The sequence below is a fragment of the Medicago truncatula genome, chromosome 6 (genome assembly GCF_003473485.1).
Source record: "Medicago truncatula cultivar Jemalong A17 chromosome 6, MtrunA17r5.0-ANR, whole genome shotgun sequence".
Taxonomy (NCBI): Eukaryota; Viridiplantae; Streptophyta; class Magnoliopsida; order Fabales; family Fabaceae; genus Medicago; species Medicago truncatula.
The window spans coordinates 18590001-18610848 of NC_053047.1; the positions used below are offsets into that span (position 1 = coordinate 18590001).

The 20848-nt window shown below is 37.1% G+C and overlaps 2 protein-coding genes across 2 annotated transcripts in view; both read left to right on the forward strand.

Moving 5' to 3' along the window:
* The first annotated feature begins 3270 nt into the window (after positions 1-3270).
* LOC120580810 (albumin-2) lies at positions 3271-4422 on the forward strand. Its single transcript, XM_039834928.1, has one exon. It carries the CDS (start codon positions 3349-3351, stop codon positions 4006-4008), a length of 660 nt encoding a protein of 219 aa, XP_039690862.1. The 5' UTR covers positions 3271-3348; the 3' UTR covers positions 4009-4422.
* A 13529-nt stretch (positions 4423-17951) lies between these two features.
* LOC120580811 (albumin-2) overlaps positions 17952-20848 on the forward strand; it is a 45601-nt gene continuing 42704 nt past the window's right edge. Inside the window, exon 1 of the mRNA XM_039834929.1 lies at positions 17952-18709. Coding sequence (XP_039690863.1) covers positions 18009-18665 — 657 coding nt within the window. The 5' untranslated portion in view covers positions 17952-18008 and the 3' untranslated portion in view covers positions 18666-18709. The remainder of the gene's footprint in view (positions 18710-20848) is intronic.

Genomic DNA, 20848 nt, shown 5'->3' on the forward strand with positions numbered 1-20848 from the left:
AACAGCAAGAAAACATGGTGTGAATAGCAAGAAAATAGCAAAAACGCAGCGAAATGAAAGGGAACAGGCCCAAGCCCAAGCCTAAGGGGCCTGGACGCACAGGAACCACATGATTGATCCAGGGGATCAATCCCTAGATTAAACGGCCAGGATTGAAGGGAATTGGACCGGTCTTGGACCGGTCCGGTTCACTGGCCTACACAAGGAAGGAATCACCGGTTTATTCATTTGCCATTGCTCTTTCTCTCTCTAACTTCTCACTTCTCTCATCTCTCTCTAACTTCTCACTCCGCCGGACTCATGAATGAACGGCCGGAGAAGATGAAGATCTGGCCGGAACCTTCATAGGTCCGCCGAAATCTTCATCTTCTCCGGTGAGATCTTCAGTTTCCGGCAACCTCTAACCTCACCAGAACTTCAAAAATTTTACATCATTCTACTCGTCTTTAAACCCTAAACACGAATCTAACACTTATTTTCACAAACAAGGCTTGAAACAACGTAGATCTAAGAATTTTCATACGGTTTTGAAAATTATTTTTAGGTTTTTCAACCTTTTGAATGAAACCGTTCAAACTCCTACAGATATACATTGTTTCGTCTTTGTTACTGTTATTGAGAAAGAAAGATGAAGTTTGAGTTTTACCTGAGTTTTTAATCGGAGATTTTACGAGATTCATTGGAAAAACTTGATTCTTGGCTCTGTTTTGTTGATTTTGCTTGGAAACCGAAAATAAATCGGTGTCTTCACCGGTTCACTTTCTTCATCTTCTTCGCCGGTTTGAAACTCTTCTTCTTTTCCTTTTCTTCTTCTTCTCAAGCTCTCTGTGATCGGTGCTTGAGTTTCTCACCTCCGGTGAGGAATTCGCGCCTTGAATTGCAGAGACTTCAGTTCAGTGATGAAGATTCATCCATGAATCTCTGAGAATTGATGTAATTTCAGTGAATTTGTTGATGAAATTTGGTTCTGGAAATTAGGGTTTGTGAATTGTTCTTGGTGGATTTTCTGTTTTGATCCTAACTGCCAAGAGAGAGAGATTTTCACGTGTTTGTGATGTGGCACAGGTTGAATGGGTCTGTGTCGATTTTCTCTGACACTGTGCACTATTTATAAGCCGCCACTTGTACTTGAGACCCAATGAAATGGTGACACCTGGACTTGTATGAAAAATGGCTCGGCCTTGGACTTGTTGTGACCTAAGGACCTTTCTGCAAAAAATGTAAAATTGAGGACTAAACCGCAATTAATAATATGGACTAAAAATGCAATTTTAAAAAGCTTTGGACTAAAGTGCAATTCTGGAAACTTGCTTGAGGGACCAGAATGCAATTAAAAATAAAATTGAATTAAAATTGGAAAAAAAAAAAAAAGTAAAGTGAAATCTAAAATAAAACCAACAAAAGGACTAAAACGAACCAATTACAACAATGAGGTATTTTAAAATACCTCTCTGTCGAAATTTTGACAGGAAAAGACTAAAATGCCCCTAGGGACTAAACTGACTCAAACTGACTTAGACAGACTCAGACGCAATTTTGAAATGTTTTTTTAAACAAAGACTCAACAATGTTTTGCAAAACAAGTCGAGAAGACTCAGAGGCAAACACAGGTAGTAAACAACATAACTAAACGAAAGAATTATTAGGAAAATTATTTAACTACTCTAGGTATCCCGTAAAAGAAGACAAAGAGTAGTTAGTTTCCATTGAATATGATTGCATATGATTAAGGACTCGTTTATTTATGATACTGATTACTTTGGAGATTTGGAAGAATTGTTATATTTCAGATAAATCAAGGTTGGGATATTAACAAGCCCGCCAAGGGCTAGATGAATAAAAGGAGAGAACTCGCCAATCAACACGCCATAATTAAACAAGCATGGAAGCAATAGTCCCGCCATGGAAAACATAAGGATGAAACGCGGAGTTATATCCTTATTAAAGGCAGGTTTTTAATGAGAAGACTACCGAGAGTTTGCCACCAACCTTATTAAAGGCTCTGTACTTGGCGCCCGGTTGAAAAAATCCGAGAGTTCGCCACCAACCTTATTAAAGGCTCTGTACTTGGCGCCCGGTTAAAAAAAAATCCGAGAGTTCGCCACCAACCTTATTAAAGGCTCTGTACTTGGCGCCCGATTGAAAAAATCCGAGAGTTCGCCACCAACCTTATTAAAGGCTCTGTACTTGGCGCCTGGTTGAAAAAATCCGAGAGTTCGCCACCAACCTTATTAAAGGCTCTGTACTAGGCGCCCGGTACAAATAAAATCCGAGAGTTCGCCACCAACCTTATTAAAGGCTCTGTACTTGGCGCCCGGTTCAAAAAAAATCCGAGAGTTCGCCACCAACCTTATTAAAGGCTCTACACTTGGTGACCCGGGAAGACGCGCTGATTTAGTCGGTCAAAGGCACGTGTAACTCATCTTGGAAGATTAACCCGCGATACAAGAATAATAAAAATCTCATGATGTGAACCGTCGGATGATGAGATGACATTTTATGCCCGCTCATGAAAACGAAATGATCTCTTCAGCTTAAAAAGCACCACGTCTTGTGCCAAGACTTGTGCTTGGGGGCTATGGACCGTCATAATATTCTAGGGACCTAAAAGACCTCCAAAAGGGCTTCTTAGACCCTCAAAAAGGGCTTAGCTTCCTTGAAGGGAGCCCAAAAGCCCAAGGCGCAGAAGCCGCCTTTCTAAACCTCTAGAACCTTCTAGAAATCGCCCAAAAGGCCTAAATACCCCTATTACTTGGAGACTAAGCAACCAAAACCCAAGCCCATAGAAGGCTATAAATACCACCCTTGGGAGCACTCCCAAGTATCGAATATTCAGTATAAACCCTAATAGACGATTCTTAACCCTAGAATCCTTATTGTACTTTTTATGCAAGTACAGCTAAATATTGATGCTCCCACTAGACTCCAATTTCATGATCCTTAATAAAAAACTTCATGGATTTCATAATTTGAATAGCCAACGTAAAGTAGTCCAAATACAAGAGAAGACTTAATTAATATTCTTGGTCATGTATCAACTATATATTGAGAAAGTTGTATTTAACTAATAATTACACCGGTGACTTAATAATTGTTTAAATACATTAAACCTGTCTTTGTTAGTTGGAAACATGCAAACATGTTCAATATTTCCCATATTCATTGCGGGTCTACAGAGGTTAAGTGTCTAAATTACGTGTTTTGGACTTCAATTTCAAATTTGACATTTTGTGTTCACATTTACCGTAAGTTCTATATAAACATAGACCTTTACAAACTGAAAGAAAAACATCTCATATCCTTTTTGTTAAATACATTACAGAAATAAAAAACAATCATTCAAGAAAAATGCCAGCTAGTCTCATAGGTGCTGCATTCCGTTCATCCAAGCTTAATGAATGTTACCTTTTCGTGAAAGAAAGGTATGTGATTTTAGATTATAATACATTAAGGAAAGATCTTATCAGTGGTCCGGTTGATATTGATGCAGGATTTCCAATGTTTTCCAAAACGATATTTAAAAGGGGAATAGATTCTTCATTTGAAACCGATGGCAATGTTGCATACTTTTTCTCTAAAAGTCAATGTGTCAAAACAGATTATGCTCCACGTTCTGGTCCTGCAGCTGCCAGAATAGTTATAGGTCCTATTGAAATTGTTGAGATGTTTCCTTCTCTCGTGACAACACCGTTTGCAAATGGAATAGATGCGGCATTGATCAGGCACAACGGTTCGAGCGAGGTTTATTTATTCAAAGGAAATATGTGCTGTATTTTAGACTATAAGTCCAATGATGTTTATAATCTTATAAACATTACCTATCATTATCCGGCATTTTTCAATACAGTCTTTAAAGACGGTATTGATGCAGCTTTTACTTCTCATAGTGGGAGTGAAATTTTCATTTTCAAAGGAGAACATTGTGCACGTATTAATCTTGCCGGAGAATTTATTGGTGGTATCAAACGAATCCATGATGATTGGCCCACTCTTCGTGGCATAATATAATACTATCATGCATCACTTCTAGAACAAATGAAATAGTGACAAAGATTAGTGACAGAAAAAATATGAAATATCTCTCTAAATCTCACTAAATTGTGATTAATTAGAGAAACAAATTTCATATCTTATTCTTTCTAGATCTTCTTCATTAATATAGTTTTTTTTCTAGTTTTGCGTATATGGTCTTAATATGGTTCAATATATGCCGAAACTCATGCTATTGTTGTTCAATATATGTCGTTCATGTTATAATCCTGTGTTTTTTTTAGACGATCATGTCTTTGTTGTATTGTTATTTCAATTCTAATGTTTCATTTCAACAAATTAATGTAAGATGTGTGTGTTGTTGTTTGGTTCCTTTCTTCATGTAATGATTTAATAAATATCCGACCTATATCTACTTTCAAATTAGAAAAATATATCTTATGTTTGCATTGCCAACATTAATCTAATTCATTTTTTTTAACTTATCCAATGCCTTTTTAAAGCGGTATGAAATGTTAACTTATCCAATTCATTTTTTTTAACAAGGCAAAATGGAATTAAAAGAAACCATATTCTTTTCAGACAACATAATAAAGCGCCAAGCGCCAAAACAAAAGCTAAATTACATACATCAAACAATGACGATGTTTCAACCTCCAAACCTGATAATCAAAATAAAAAGTAGCGAGTTTTGATTTCAACCACCAATAAATTTGAAGTTTGATTCTTTCATGTAAAGTTTGCGTATAATCCACCTTTTGCTCAAAAATTCAACCATTACGTTCTTTCAAAATATACCAAAATGTAGATTGTAACGCTCACTTTCGTTTAATCGTTATTTAATCGAGTTTAGGCCACTATATTATAATTATATAGTATATGCAAGATTTTGATATGTTTTGATGATTTGTGGTGAATTTAGTGATTTGATTGATGACGTGATAAGTTATGAGTTTTGGAGGATTTGATTATGATATGAGAATTATTTTATTGATAAATAGAATAAAGATTTGAAAATAATATAAAATATTTAGTTGAGGGCTGTTTTGATATTTTAGATAGTTCTGGGGGAGAAAGTGAGATAAGATAAGTATTTTAAGAGGAGATATAAAAGAATAGACCTAGGTTTAGAAAAAAAAACACTTTTGTACGTGAAAACTTTTGTAAAAGGGAGAAAAAGCTTAGAGAGGAGCAAGAGACCAAAGAGGGCTGCGATTTCTTCATAACCAGGTAAGGGTGGGACTAATAACTCAGTAGCATTAATCTCTGTAATTCTGATGATTAGTTGACAAAGTTAGGATTGATTTAGAGAAGTTTTGGAATTAGGTCAAAACCCTAAAATTTGAGAATAAACGGTAAAACTTGTTTAGATTGATGAAAGAACCGTCCTTTAACCTTAGAATATGTTTAGGATGAATTCTGGAATCAAAACCAAGCTTAGAACCATGTGAATCGACGGATTGTTGTGTTTTTAGGAAGCCTGGCCGTAGCGACATTCATCGCTCGCCACGGCGAGCTATGATCCTCGCCTCGCGAGGGATGAAGTTCATCGCTCGCCACGCGAGCCTTTTCCCTTCGCCTCGCGAGTTGTTTGGTGCAACCCGCCATGGCGAGCAACCTTTCCTCGCCTCGCGAGCTTAGGCAGAGTGCATGTCATATTTTGTAGTTTCGACTTTTTAGTTGGACCTTGAGTGCCTTTAAGTGCCTAAACATACCTATAGAAGATTAGGAATGATTTTAGGACAGGATTGAACACAAAACAACTTTAGTTGGGAATTTGAGTGGTACTCGCCATGGCGAGTGAGAACTCTCGCCTCGCGAGCAAGTCCAGAATGTAGCTGTTGAGTGGTTGTGCGATCTGTGTCGCACCTTTTGATCAAGAGTGAACCCCTAATTGGTAATGAAACCTAATGATAACGTTTAATGCAATCTGTAAAGCTATTAAGATATGTTGATATTAATTGAGCATGATTAATGTATTATACAATATGTGAGATATAATGAAATGATTATGATTCTATTGATTTGCTGTTGATATATTGATATCTCCCTACTGTTATGTGACTTGACTATGCTGCTGCAGTTATTTAACTGAGTATGCAATGTTTATTTATGAATATAATGAAAATGATGACGTTTCGCTTCAAGTTATTGAATGCACATGATTACGATGTTTTGTTGTTAAGAGTCCATGCATAGCATATCATTGAGCTTAGTCCTCACCATGTTTTATTAGGAGCTTTGTCCTCCGCACGATTAAAGTATATTTATACTTATGATGACGATTGGTACCACATGCATATACGAAGTCTAGGAGCATTGTCACATTGTCATGTCTATTATGCTATGTTGATGATGATTGATTATGTGATTACGTGATAACGTTATATTTGTTGAAGATGATTTAATTATGTGATTACGTGATAAATGCTTGTTAAATACACAATGATGATTATGGTTTAAATTGATTATGATCAAGACTGATTAGGATGTTAACTTATGATTCTTAATTGCATTGATAAATGTTATTCTGTTATGAAATCTCACCCCTTCTGTTTGAATGTTACCTCGACCGTGGGTAACGTGCAGGTGATCGAGCTTAGTGTGCTGTTTTCGTCGTGAGTGGCCTTGCCTTCACTGTGTCGTCTAGGTCGCTCTGATACGTAACGGGATGGGGTTTTATGATTATGCATGCTTCATTCTATTACGTGACTTTTATGCTGTTTATGATTATGAACTAATTTCTTTTAAGTTTTATGATGAGGCCTGCGTGCCAAAACGTTTTATGATTATGACATAATTTCCGCTGCGATGTTTAAGATATTTGGTTAAATCATTATTTAACTGTTTTGGATTACGTTTATGTGATATCCCGTTGTTTATGATTCATACTCTGATAAATGTTTTAAGAAATTTTCATATTGGGAAAACGGGGTGTTACAATTGGTATCAGAGCAGGTCGGTCCGTCCGGTCCATTAGAGAGTCGTGTCGAGTCTTAGTAATATTTATATTACTATCTTATGTTGTTGTTGCTACTTTTGTAGAATCTCATAAATGGCTGGAAGAAACGATGCTGCGTTAGCTGCTGCTCTACAAGCTGTTGCCCAAGCTGTGGGACAACAACCTAACGTGAATGCTATCGCGAATGCTGAAGCTAGGATGTTGGAGACGTTCATGAAGAAGAACCCTCCGGCTTTCAAAGGACGTTATGACCCTAATGGAGCCTAGACGTGGCTTAAGGAGATTGAGAGGATTTTCCGGGTTATGCAGTGCCCGGAGGATCAGAAAGTGCGGTTTGGTACTCATCAGTTGGCTGATGAAGCTGATGACTGGTGGGTTGCTATTCTGCCTACCCTTGAGCAGGAGGGAGCTGTTGTGACTTGGGCTGTTTTCAGGAGGGAGTTCCTGAGAAGATACTTTCCGGAAGATGTTCGCGGGAAGAAGGAGATCGAGTTCCTTGAGTTGAAGCAAGGAAACATGTCTGTGACAGAGTATGCTGCCAAGTTTGTGGAGCTGTCAAAGTTCTACCCGCACTACACTGCTGAGAATGCTGAGTTCTCGAGATGCATCAAGTTCGAGAACGGTTTGAGGCCCGACATCAAGAGGGCGATTGGATACCAACAGCTGAGAGTTTTTCAGGATTTGGTTAATAGCTGCAGGATCTATGAAGAGGATACGAAGGCTCACTACAAAGTAGTGAATGAGAGGAAGGGCAAGGGACAGCAGAGTCGTCCTAAGCCGTACAGTGCTCCCGCTGATAAAGGGAAACAGAAGATGGTCGATGTTAGCCGGCCTAAGAAGAAGGATGCTGCAGAGATTGTGTGCTTCAATTGTGGTGAGAAACGCCACAAGAGCAACGCCTGTCCTGAGGAAATCAAGAAGTGTGTCCGGTGTGGTAAGAAGGGTCATGTTGTAGCTGATTGCAATCGTACAGACATTGTGTGCTTTAATTGCAATGGAGAAGGTCACATTAGTTCCCAGTGTACTCAGCCTAAGAGGGCGCCGACTACTAGTAGAGTCTTTGCTTTGACTGGTACTCAGACAGAGAACGAGGATCGTTTGATCAGAGGTACTTGCTATATTAATAATACTCCTTTAGTTGCTATTATTGATACTGGTGCTACGCATTGCTTTATTGCTTTCGATTGTGTTTCTGCTTTGGGTCTTGAGTTGTCTGATATGAATGGAGAGATGGTTGTCGAAACTCCAGCTAAGGGTTCGGTGACTACTTCTCTCGTATGTTTGAAATGTCATTTGTCTATGTTTGGTCGTGATTTCGAAATGGATTTAGTTTGTCTACCTTTGAGCGGCATGGATGTGATTCTGGGTATGAACTGGTTAGAGTACAACCACGTTCTTATTAATTGTTTTAGCAAGTCAGTACATTTCTCTTCCGTCGAAGAGGAAAGTGGTGCAGAGTTTTTGTCTACTAAGCAGCTGAAACAACTGGAACGCGATGGTATATTGATGTTTTCATTGATGGCTTCTTTATCTGTTGAGAATCAAGCAGTGATTGATAGGCTACCGGTGGTGTGTGAATTTCCTGAAGTTTTTCCAGATGAGATTCCTGATGTGCCTCCAGAGAGAGAAGTCGAGTTTTCTATTGATCTTGTTCCTGGAACGAAGCCGGTCTCGATGGCACCTTATCGTATGTCTGCTTCCGAGTTATCTGAGTTGAAGAAACAGTTGGAGGACTTGCTTGAAAAGAAGTTTGTTAGGCCAAGTGTTTCACCTTGGGGAGCGCCGGTTTTGTTAGTAAAGAAAAAGGACGGTAGTATGCGGTTGTGTATTGATTATCGGCAGTTGAACAAGGTAACTATCAAGAATAGGTATCCACTTCCGAGAATTGATGATTTGATGGATCAGTTAGTGGGTGCACGAGTTTTCAGCAAGATTGATTTGAGATCAGGTTATCACCAGATTAAAGTAAAGGATGAGGATATCCAGAAGACAGCTTTCAGAACGCGTTATGGTCACTATGAATATAAAGTTATGCCTTTCGGTGTGACCAATGCACCTGGAGTGTTTATGGAGTATATGAATTGCATCTTCCATGCATTTTTGGATCGGTTCGTAGTTGTGTTCATCGATGATATTTTGATTTACTCCAAGACTGAAGAAGAACATGCAGAGCATCTGAAGATTGTCTTACAAGTGTTGAAAGAGAAGAAACTTTATGCTAAATTGTCTAAGTGCGAATTTTGGTTGAATGAAGTGAGTTTTCTAGGCCATGTCATTTCTGGTGATGGTATTGCTGTGGATCCGTCTAAAGTCGAAGCTGTATCGCAATGGGATACTCCTAAGTCCGTTACAGAGATTAGAAGCTTTTTGGGTTTGGCTGGTTACTACAGAAGATTTATTGAAGGGTTTTCCAAGTTAGCTCTTCCGCTTACACAGTTGACTTGTAAGGGTAAAACTTTTGTGTGGGACGTCCATTGTGAGAGGAGTTTCGGTGAATTGAAGAAACGTTTGACGACTGCTCCAGTTTTGATTTTTCCGAAGTCAGATGAACCTTTTGTGGTGTATTGTGATGCGTCCAAGTTGGGTTTAGGAGGTGTGCTTATGCAAGAAGGTAAAGTGGTAGCTTATGCTTCAAGACAGTTGAGAGTTCATGAGAAGAATTATCCTACGCATGATCTCAAGTTGGCGGCCGTAGTCTTCGTGTTGAAGATATGGAGACATTACTTGTATGGTTCGAGGTTTGAGGTGTTTAGTGATCACAAGAGTTTGAAGTATTTGTTCGATCAGAAGGAATTGAATATGAGGCAGCGCAGATGGCTAGAGTTGCTGAAAGATTATGACTTTGGTTTGAATTATCATCCAGGTAAAGCTAATGTTGTTGCGGGTGCCTTGAGTAGGAAGACATTGCATATGTCCGCCATGATGGTCAGAGAATTCGAATTACTTGAACAGTTTCGAGATATGAGTTTGGTTTGTGAATGGTCACCTCAGAGCGTGAAACTGGGTATGCTGAAGATTGATAGTGATTTTCTGAGAAGCATCAAAGAAGCACAGAAAGTTGATGTAAAGTTTGTGGACTTGTTGGTTGCTAGAGATCAGACTGAAGACAGTGATTTTAAAATCGATGATCAAGATGTGTTGAGATTCCGAGGAAGAATTTGTATTCCAGACAATGAAGAGATTAAGAAGATGATCCTTGAAGAGAGTCATAGAAGTAGTTTGAGTATTCACCCAGGAGCTACGAAGATGTATCATGATTTGAAGAAGATTTTCTGGTGGTCTGGTTTGAAACGAGATGTGGCACAGTTTGTGTATTCCTGTTTAGTTTGTCAGAAGTCGAAAGTTGAGCATCAGAAACCCGCTGGGATGATGGTACCTTTAGATGTGCCAGAATGGAAATGGGATAGTATATCGATGGATTTTGTGACGAGTTTGCCGAATACTCCTAGAGGGAACGACGCAATCTGGGTTATTGTTGATAGATTGACGAAGTCAGCTCATTTTCTACCTATCAATATTAGTTTCCCTGTTGCCCAGTTGGCAGAGATTTACATCAAGGAGATTGTGAAGTTGCATGGTGTTCCTTCGAGCATTGTATCAGATAGAGATCCAAGATTTACTTCTAGATTTTGGAAAAGTTTGCAAGAGGCCTTGGGTTCGAAACTGAGATTGAGTTCAGCGTATCATCCGCAGACAGACAGTCAGTCGGAGAGGACAATTCAGTCGCTAGAGGATTTGTTGAGAATTTGTGTTCTTGAGCAAGGAGGAACTTGGGATAGTCATCTTCCGTTGATCGAGTTCACATACAATAATAGCTATCATTCTAGTATTGGAATGGCACCTTTCGAGGCTTTGTATGGTCGGAGATGCAGAACTCCGTTGTGCTGGTTTGAATCAGGAGAAAGAGTGGTCTTAGGACCAGAGATTGTACAGCAAACTACTGAGAAGGTTCAGATGATCCGAGAGAAAATGAAGGCGTCGCAGAGTCGACAAAAGAGTTATCATGATAAGCGTAGAAAAGATCTTGAATTTCAGGGAGGAGACCACGTGTTTTTGAGAGTCACTCCTATGACTGGTGTAGGACGTGCTTTGAGGTCAAAGAAGTTGACCCCGAAGTTCATTGGTCCATATCAGATACTGGAAAGGGTTGGAACGGTGGCTTACCGAGTGGGTTTACCGCCGCATCTTTCGAATTTGCACAATGTTTTCCATGTGTCGCAACTTCGAAAGTATGTTCCGGATCCATCTCATGTAATCCAAAGTGACGATGTGCAAGTTAGAGACAACCTTACGGTAGAAACTTGACCGTTGAGGATTGATGATCGTAAAGTGAAGACGTTGAGAGGCAAGGAGATACCTCTCGTGAGAGTCGTTTGGACGGGAGCGACTGGTGAAAGCTTGACGTGGGAGCTTGAGAGTAAGATGCTGGAGTCTTATCCAGAGTTGTTTGCATGAGGTAAATTTTCGAGGACGAAAATCTTTTAAATGGGGGAGAGTTGTAACGCCCACTTTCGTTTAATCGTTATTTAATCGAGTTTAGGCCATTATATTATAATTATATAGTATATGCAAGATTTTGATATGTTTTGATGATTTGTGGTGAATTTAGTGATTTGATTGATAACGTGATAAATTATGAGTTTTGAAGGATTTGATTATGATATGAGAATTATTTTATTGATAAATAGAATAAAGATTTGAAAATAATATAAAATATTTAGTTGAGGGCTGTTTTGATATTTTGGATAGTTCTGGGGGAGAAAGTGAAATAAGATAAGTATTTTAAGAGGAGATATAAAAGAATAGACCTAGGTTTAGAAAAAAAACACTTTTGTACGTGAAAACATTTGGAAAAGGGAGAAAAAGCTTAGAGAGGAGCAAGAGACCAAAGAGGGCTGCGATTTCTTCATAACCAGGTAAGGGTGGGACTAATAACTCAGTAACATTAATCTCTGTAATTCTGATGATTAGTTGACAAAGTTAGGATTGATTTAGAGAAGTTTTGGAATTAGGTCAAAACCCTAAAATTTGAGAATAAACGGTAAAACTTGTTTAGATTGATGAAAGAACCGTCCTTTAACCTTAGAATATGTTTAGGATGAATTCTGGAATCAAAACCAAGCTTAGAACCATGTGAATCGACGGATTGTTGTGTTTTTAGGAAGCCTGGCCGTAGCGACATTCATCGCTCGCCACGGCGAGCTATGATCCTCGCCTCGCGAGGGATGAAGTTCATCGCTCGCCACGCGAGCCTTTTCCCTTCGCCTCGCGAGTTGTTTGGTGCAACCCGCCATGGCGAGCAACCCTTCCTCGCCTCGCGAGCTTAGGCAGAGTGCATGTCATATTTTGTAGTTTCGACTTTTTAGTTGGACCTTGAGTGCCTTTAAGTGCCTAAACATACCTATAGAAGATTAGGAATGATTTTAGGACAGGATTGAACACAAAACAACTTTAGTTGGGAATTTGAGTGGTACTCGCCATGGCGAGTGAGAACTCTCGCCTCGCGAGCAAGTCCAGAATGTAGTTGTTGAGTGGTTGTGCGATCTGTGTCGCACCTTTTGATCAAGAGTGAACCCCTAATTGGTAATGAAACCTAATGATAACGTTTAATGCAATCTGTAAAGCTATTAAGATATGTTGATATTAATTGAGCATGATTAATGTATTATACAATATGTGAGATATAATGAAATGATTATGATTCTATTGATTTGCTGTTGATATATTGATATCTCCCTACTGTTATGTGACTTGACTATGCTGCTGCTGTTATTTAACTGAGTATGCAATGTTTATTTATGAATATAATGAAAATGATGACGTTTCGCTTCAAGTTATTGAATGCACATGATTACGATGTTTTGTTGTTAAGAGTCCATGCATAGCATATCATTGAGCTTAGTCCTCACCACGTTTTATTAGGAGCTTTGTCCTCCGCACGATTATTAGGAGCTTTGTCCTCCGCACGATTAAAGTATATTTATACTTATGATGACGATTGGTACCACATGCATATACGGAGTCTAGGAGCATTGTCACATTGTCATGTCTATTATGCTATGTTGATGATGATTGATTATGTGATTACGTGATAACGTTATATTTGTTGAAGATGATTTAATTATGTGATTACGTGATAAATGCTTGTTAAATACACAATGATGATTATGGTTTAAATTGATTATGATCAAGACTGATTAGGATGTTAACTTATGATTCTTAATTGCATTGATAAATGTTATTCTGTTATGAAATCTCACCCCTTCTGTTTGAATGTTACCTCGACCGTGGGTAACGTGCAGGTGATCGAGCTTAGTGTGTTGTTTCCGTCGTGAGTGGCCTTGCCTTCACTGTGTCGTCTAGGTCGCTCTGATACGTAACGGGATGGGGTTTTATGATTATGCATGCTTCATTCTATTACGTGACTTTTATGCTGTTTATGATTATGAACTAATTTCTTTTAAGTTTTATGATGAGGCCTGCGTGCCAAAACGTTTTATGATTATGACATAATTTCCGCTGCGATGTTTAAGATATTTGGTTAAATCATTATTTAACTGTTTTGGATTACGTTTATGTGATATCCCGTTGTTTATGATTCATACTCTGATAAATGTTTTAAGAAATTTTCATATTGGGAAAACGGGGTGTTACATAGATGCCCATAAAATAGACATCCTAAGTTGATCTCTTTTAGAGAAACCACCTACAGCACAAAAATGATATCGATGCTCCTAAAAAAAGCCATGTTCCACATATTCGTATCTTATCCAAGAGGCCACCAAGTTTCATAATCTACCAAAGATATCACATTGGACAAATAAGTGATTTATGTCATCAAGAGGAAAAACACTTCTTCAAAATAGATTATCATTAGTCGAAATGTGATTCAAAAGCAACCGCCGCACAAACAAATTAATAACTTTAACGATTTATCTGTCTCAGAAGCGCAACCGGTTGCACTTTGAAAATCATCATTTTCAGGCAAAAGTAGCCCTGCAGCCGGTTGTTACATGGGGTGAAATTGGTTGTGTACTTGGCGCCCGGTCGAAAAAATCCGAGAGTTCGCCACCAACCTTATTAAAGGCTTTGTACATGGCGCCCTGTTGAAAAAATCCGAGAGTTCGCCACCAATCTTATTAAAGGCTCTGTACTTGGCGCCCAATTAAAAAAAAATCCGAGAGTTCGCCACCAACCTTATTAAAGGCTCTGTACTTGGCGCCCGGTTGAAAAAATCCGAGAGTTCGCCACCAACCTTATTAAAGGCTCTGTACTTGGCGCCCGATTGAAAAAATCCGAGTGTTCGCCACCAACCTTATTAAAGGCTCTGTACTTGGCGCCCGGTGGAAAAAATCCGAGAGTTCGCCACCTACCTTATTAAAGGCTCTGTACTTGGCGCCCGGTTCAAAAAAAATCCGAGAGTTCGCCACCAACCTTATTAAAGGCTCTGTACTTGGCGCCCGGTCGAAAAAATCCGAGAGATCGCCACCAACCTTATTAAAGGCTCTGTACTTGGCGCCCGGTTGAAAAAATCCGAGAGTTCGCCACCAACCTTATTAAAGGCTCTGTACTTGGCGCCCGGTTGAAAAAAAATCCGAAAGTTCGCCACCAACCTTATTAGAGGCTCTGTACTTGGCGCCCGGTCGAAAAAATCCGAGAGATTGCCATCAACCTTATTAAAGGCTCTGCACTTGGTGACCTGGGAAGACGCGCTGATTTAGTCGGTCAAAGGCACGTGTAACTTATCTTGGAAGATTAACGCGCGATACAAGAATAATAAAAATCTCATGATGTGAACTGTCGGATGATGAGATGACATTTTATGCCCGTCCATGAAAACGAAATGATCTCTTCAGCTTAAAAAGCACCACGTCTTGTGCCAAGACTTGTGCTTGGGGGCTATGGACCGTCATAATATTCTAGGGACCTAAAAGACCTTTAAAAGGGCTTCTTAGACCCTCAAAAAGGGCTTAGCGTCCTTGAAGGGAGCCCAAAAGCCCAAGGCGCAGAAGCCGCCTTTCTAAACCTCTAGAACCTTCTAGAAATCGCCCAAAAGGCCTAAATACCCCTATTACTTGGAGACTAAGCAACCAAAACCCAAGCCCATAGAAGGCTATAAATACCACCCTTGGGAGCACTCCCAAGTATCGAATATTCAGTATAAACCTTAATAGACGATTCTTAACCCTAGAATCCTTATTGTACTTTTTATGCAAGTACAGCTAAATATTGATGATCCCACTAGACTCCAATTTCATGATTCTTAATAAAAAATGTAACGCCCTCTTTGAATTATTTGTTTTATTTAATTGTTTAATTGAGTCTAGAATTTATTAAGAAGAGTTTAGAATATATTATATGATTTATTAGGTAGCTTATTATATTATTTAATAGAATAAGATTTGAAAATAAAATAATATTGAGTTTAAGGGTTGTTATGAGATTTGAGAGAGTTTTGGGGAGAAAGACAAATAAGATAAAATAGAATAAAGGGTGATAAATAGGAGAAACCTAGTTTAGAAAAAAACATAACGTACGATCAATTTTGGAGAAAAGGGAGAAAAAGCCAAGAGAAGGGAGAAAGACCTAGAAAGCGGCGATTTTGAGTTATAAGGTAAGGGTGGGACTAACATTAAATAATCTTAAGTCATTGATACTGAAAATTGGATTTAACATGTTGTAGGTTTTAGTTTTTGAGAATTTGGGAATTAGGGTTAAAAGTGATTATTTGATGATTTTTTTCTAAAATAATGTTTTGGGTCAAGTTTTATATGGTTTTGAGTCTCTTTTGATGTATATAAATGTTTAGACAAACTTTGCGATCAAATTTGGGCATAGGGAAGTTAAAATTGGGATTTTGGGGTGAAAAGTGTGTTTTTCCAGAATTGCTCTCTGACAGCATGTCCTGTTTCATGTTATTGCGTCTTTTTCATACGTTTCTGTTTTGAATTAGCCTTTGGTTTAAACATGAAAGTTGTAGATAATTGTGTTAGCTTTCTTGTGGCGTCAGTTTGACTTGAAAATGATTTTCCGTTTATGAGTTATGGTCAAATCACTGCACGTAGGTCACAGTGAATTTTTATGAATTTCAGCACAACTTTGTCCGAATTTGAAATGAAAATCGGTATTGATTGGTACATAACTGGTCTTAGATGTACCCACGAAAGTTGTAGGGATAAATGTTAGCTTTCTAATGCCATTGGTTTGACTTCAAAAGGATTTATAGAATTTGAGTTATAGTCAAATTACTGCAGGTAGGTCACAGTGAATAATTGAATATGATTGATGAATTAGTATATGAATGTATATGTTGTGAATACGATATTGTCCATGATTGATGAAGTGTTATATGTATATATGATGTTTCAATATGTTGATTATTATTTGATGTTGTTATATTGTGATATAATTGTATATGCATTACTTGAATTATATGTGAATAATTGAGACGTTGTTGACTTGCATTTGATATTATTATGTCATGCTGTTTTTGTATACTGTTGTGTTGCTGTTGTTATTTAACTAAGCTGCATGAGTCGGTCTAAGTTGATTAAGATGATGAAGTTCCAAATTATTGGATTATATAAGAGGTTGTCGATTTAAGATATTAAGAGGTCGAGTCCATGCACTAACATTTCATTGTTGGGGACTTGATGCCCTGGAGCCTTTGCTCAATTAAGTTGAGGGCTTGATGCCCTGGGAGCCTTTTTACGCTCAAATAAAGTTGAGGGGTTGATGCCCTGGGAGCCTATTTACGCTCAAAGATTGGTACCACATGCATGATTAGAAGATTAAGTTGCATAGTCAAGTTGTCAAGTTGTCGAGTTGATAAGTTGTAGAAATTACGTTGTCGTTGTCGTTGAGTTATCATTTGTCAATGAGTTGTTAATAAAGAACTAAGTGAAGTATTAATATTTATTAATCGTTGCTGTTTATGTTGTTGTTATATCAATATAAGATGATGAATATGTTGTTTGTTTACATGATTATGATTAAGATGAATATGTTGTTTGTTTATATGATTATTATCATTAAGTGATGATTATGTCATGTTGTATATGATTATTATTATTAACTGATGATTAAGTTGTGTTGCTATGTTATTATGAAATGATGATTAGAAGTTGGTTGAACTATTAAGAATTATTACATGAAGAATTATTATTACTAATAGATGAAGTTATTTATGTTGTTAAATATAATTAATGAATTATATGCTTGATATTATTGTTTTGTGAAATCTCACCCTTTCTGCTTGGAAATGTTGCTCTTCGTATGAGTAACTTGTAGGTAACCAAGAATAGTTGATGTCGTGTGATCTTTCTCTCTCGTGTGTCTTAGGTGCTCTGATAAGTAACGGGATGGGATCTTTTGTTATTGCTTTTCTATTCCTTACGTATTGTTTTTGAAGATTTATGACTATGTTTTTAGATTAGATTTTTATGAGACATTTATGAAGAGAACTTCGTGCCAAAGACTGTTTAGTTATTGAATAAGTTCCGCTGCGAAGTATTAAAGATTTTGTTTTTGAATTTTAAAGGATAAATAGTTATTTATTCAGTTTATGATTTTAAGAAAAGAATGTGACATTTCGTTTTATGTGAATACTCTAATTATTTTTATGAAATTTTTATGTTGGGAAAACGGGGTGTTACAAAAACATGGATTTCATAATTTGAATAGCCAAGTAAAGTAGTCCAAATACAAGAGAAGACTTTATTAATTTTCTTGGTCATGTATCAACTATATATTGAGAAAGTTGTATTTAACTAATAATTACACCGGTGACTTAATAATTGTTTAAATACATTAAACCTGTCTTTGTTAGTTGGAAACATGCAAACATGTTCAATATTTCCCATATTCATTGCGGGTCTACAGAGGTTAAGTGTCTAAATTACGTGTTTTGGACTTCAATTTCAAATTTGACATTTTGTGTTCACATTACCGTAGCATCTATATAAGCTAGCATAGACCTTTACAAACTGAAAGAAAAACATCTCATATCCTTTTTGTTAAATAGAATACAGAAATAAAAAACAATCATTCAAGAAAAATGCCAGCTAGTCTCATAGGTGCTGCATTCCGTTCATCCAAGCCTAATGAATGTTACCTTTTCGTGAAAGAAAGGTATGTGATTTTAGATTATTATACTTTAAGGAAAGATCTTATCAGTGGTCCGGTTGAAATTGATGCAGGATTTCCAATGTTTTCCAAAACGATATTTAAAAGGGGAATAGATTCTTCATTTGAAACCGAAGGCAATGTTGCATACTTTTTCTCTAAAAGTCAATGTGTAAAAACAGATTATGCTCCACGTTCTGGTCCTGCAGCTGCCAGAATAGTTATAGGTCCTATTGAAATTGTTGAGATGTTTCCTTCTCTCGTGACAACACCGTTTGCAAATGGAATAGATGCGGCATTGAGGTTCCCCGGTTCGAAAGATGCTGTTTTATTCAAAGGAAATATGTGCGGTATTTTAGACTTTAAGTACAATCATGTTTACGAGGTTGAAAACATTACTTATCATTATCCGACATTTGTCGATACAGTCTTTGAAGAGGGTATTGATGCAGCTTTTTGTGCTCATGGTGGGAATGAAATTTTCATTTTCAAAGGAGAACATTGTGCACGTGTTAATCTTTTCGGTCAATTTATTGGTGGTATCAAACGAATCGATGCTGATTGGCCCACTCTTCGTGGCATAATATAATACTATCATGCATCACTTCTAGAACAAATGAAATAGTGACAAAGATTAGTGACAGAAAAAATATGAAATATCTCTCTAAATCTCACTAAATTGTGATTAATTAGAGAAACAAATTTCATATCTTATTCTTTCTAGATCTTCTTCATTAATATAGTTTTTTTCTAGTTGTGCGTATATGGTCTTAATATGGTTCAATATATGCCGAAACTCATGCTATTGTTGTTCAATATATGTCGTTCATGTTATAATCCTGTGTTTTTTTTAGACGATCATGTCTTTGTTGTATTGTTATTTCAATTCTAATGTTTCATTTCAACAAATTAATGTAAGATGTGTGTGTTGTTGTTTGGTTCCTTTCTTCATGTAATGATTTAATAAATATCCGACCTATATCTACTTTCAAATTAGAAAAATATATCTTATGTTTGCATTGCCAACATTAATCTAATTCATTTTTTTTAACTTATCCAATGCCTTTTTAAAGCGGTATGAAATGTTAACTTATCAAATGCATTTTTTTTAACAAGGCAAAATGGAATTAAAAGAAACCATAATCTTTTCAGACAACATAATTAAGCGCCAAGCGCCAAAACAAAAGCTAAATTACATACATCAAACAATGACGATGTTTCAACCTCCAAACCTGATAATCAAAATAAAAAGTAGCGAGTTTTGATTTCAACCACCAATAAGTTTGAAGTTTGATTCTTTCATGTAAAGTTTGCGTACAATCCACCTTTTGCTCTAAAATTCGACCATTACATTCTTTCCAAATATACCAAACTGTAGATGCCCATAAAATAGACATCCTAAGTTGATCTCTTTTAGAGAAACCACCTAAAGCACAAAAATGATCTCGATGCTCCTAAAAAAAGCCATGCTCCACATATTCGTATCTCTTCCAAGAGGCCACCAAGTTCCATAATCTACCAAAGATATCACATTGGACAAATAAGTGATTTATATCATCAAGAGGAACAACACTTCTTCGAAATAGATTATCATTAGTCGAAATTTGATTCAAAAGCAACCACCACACAAACAAATTAATAACTTTAACGATTTATCTGTCTCAGAAGCGTATATCATCCCAGGATACAGCAAATTCTTCGAATCATATAAGAGGTGACAAAACAACTTGAATCTAATAAACACATGAGATGCACCCAAGAAATCTAAACTTTATTTTCTAAAAAATAGAAAATTAATTTGTTTGTGTAGAGGTGAGTTCTCTCTAACAAGTGTGCTTTTTCTACTGTGAAAAATAAAGGACTGTGAGTTTCTTATTGTGAGCAGGGTTGGTGGTTCCTTGTAATTAGGAAGTAATTCACAAATGGTCAAAGCAAACATAAATGTAAATGTTGATAGAGAAGAACTACAAATAAGGCTAATTTCAAGAACTAGTATCAACCCACATTTACAACTTTAACTAAGTATAACATATGGTCAAAATAATATATATCTCTCACAGGATACAACAAGTTCTTCTTTGATATATATAGATGACTATGTACATTTTAACTGAGTATTATCATTTTGTGTGCATCAGTCGTATATGTTCGAGTACTTATCAAGTTATTTGCATAAACATATTCCACTTATTTATCTTAAAATGGTGTTCACAATACAAATCAGATGCTGACTCTTAAGATTCTAGAATTTCTAAGATATGAACTTTGATAAGAAATTCTAAGTGAACTTTCAAGGTAGAACAATTTCAGCAGAATTTTGGCGCTTTCAAATTGTTGTAGACTCCTTGCCATTCTCTATGTCTTCACTCCTTTATATAGAGGTGTGGGAGAGACGTTGTGAATTGTCAGCACATCAAAATAGAGTCGTTTGAGCTTGATCAATCACCAATGATCTTTTGCCTGATTTGTTTATTGTCCTATGAATGATCAATTTCAAATCCATTCCAAGTCTGGAGGAACATCATTGCAGGCATAGCTGTTATTCTTGTCTTATTGCAGACACAAAACAGAGTAGTGGGGATAGTGGTTGTACACTTCATACAATAAAATTGTCCTTTTTCAACGCTCTCAAAAGAACAAGCATCTAATGCCTTCAAATTCTTTCAAAATAGTTGTTGCTTCAGTCTTCTGGTCTTCTGCAATGCTAGACATGATTAAATCCTCTGAACAACCTTTGAAACTTTAACTCTTTCATCTTCTGATGATCTTCAG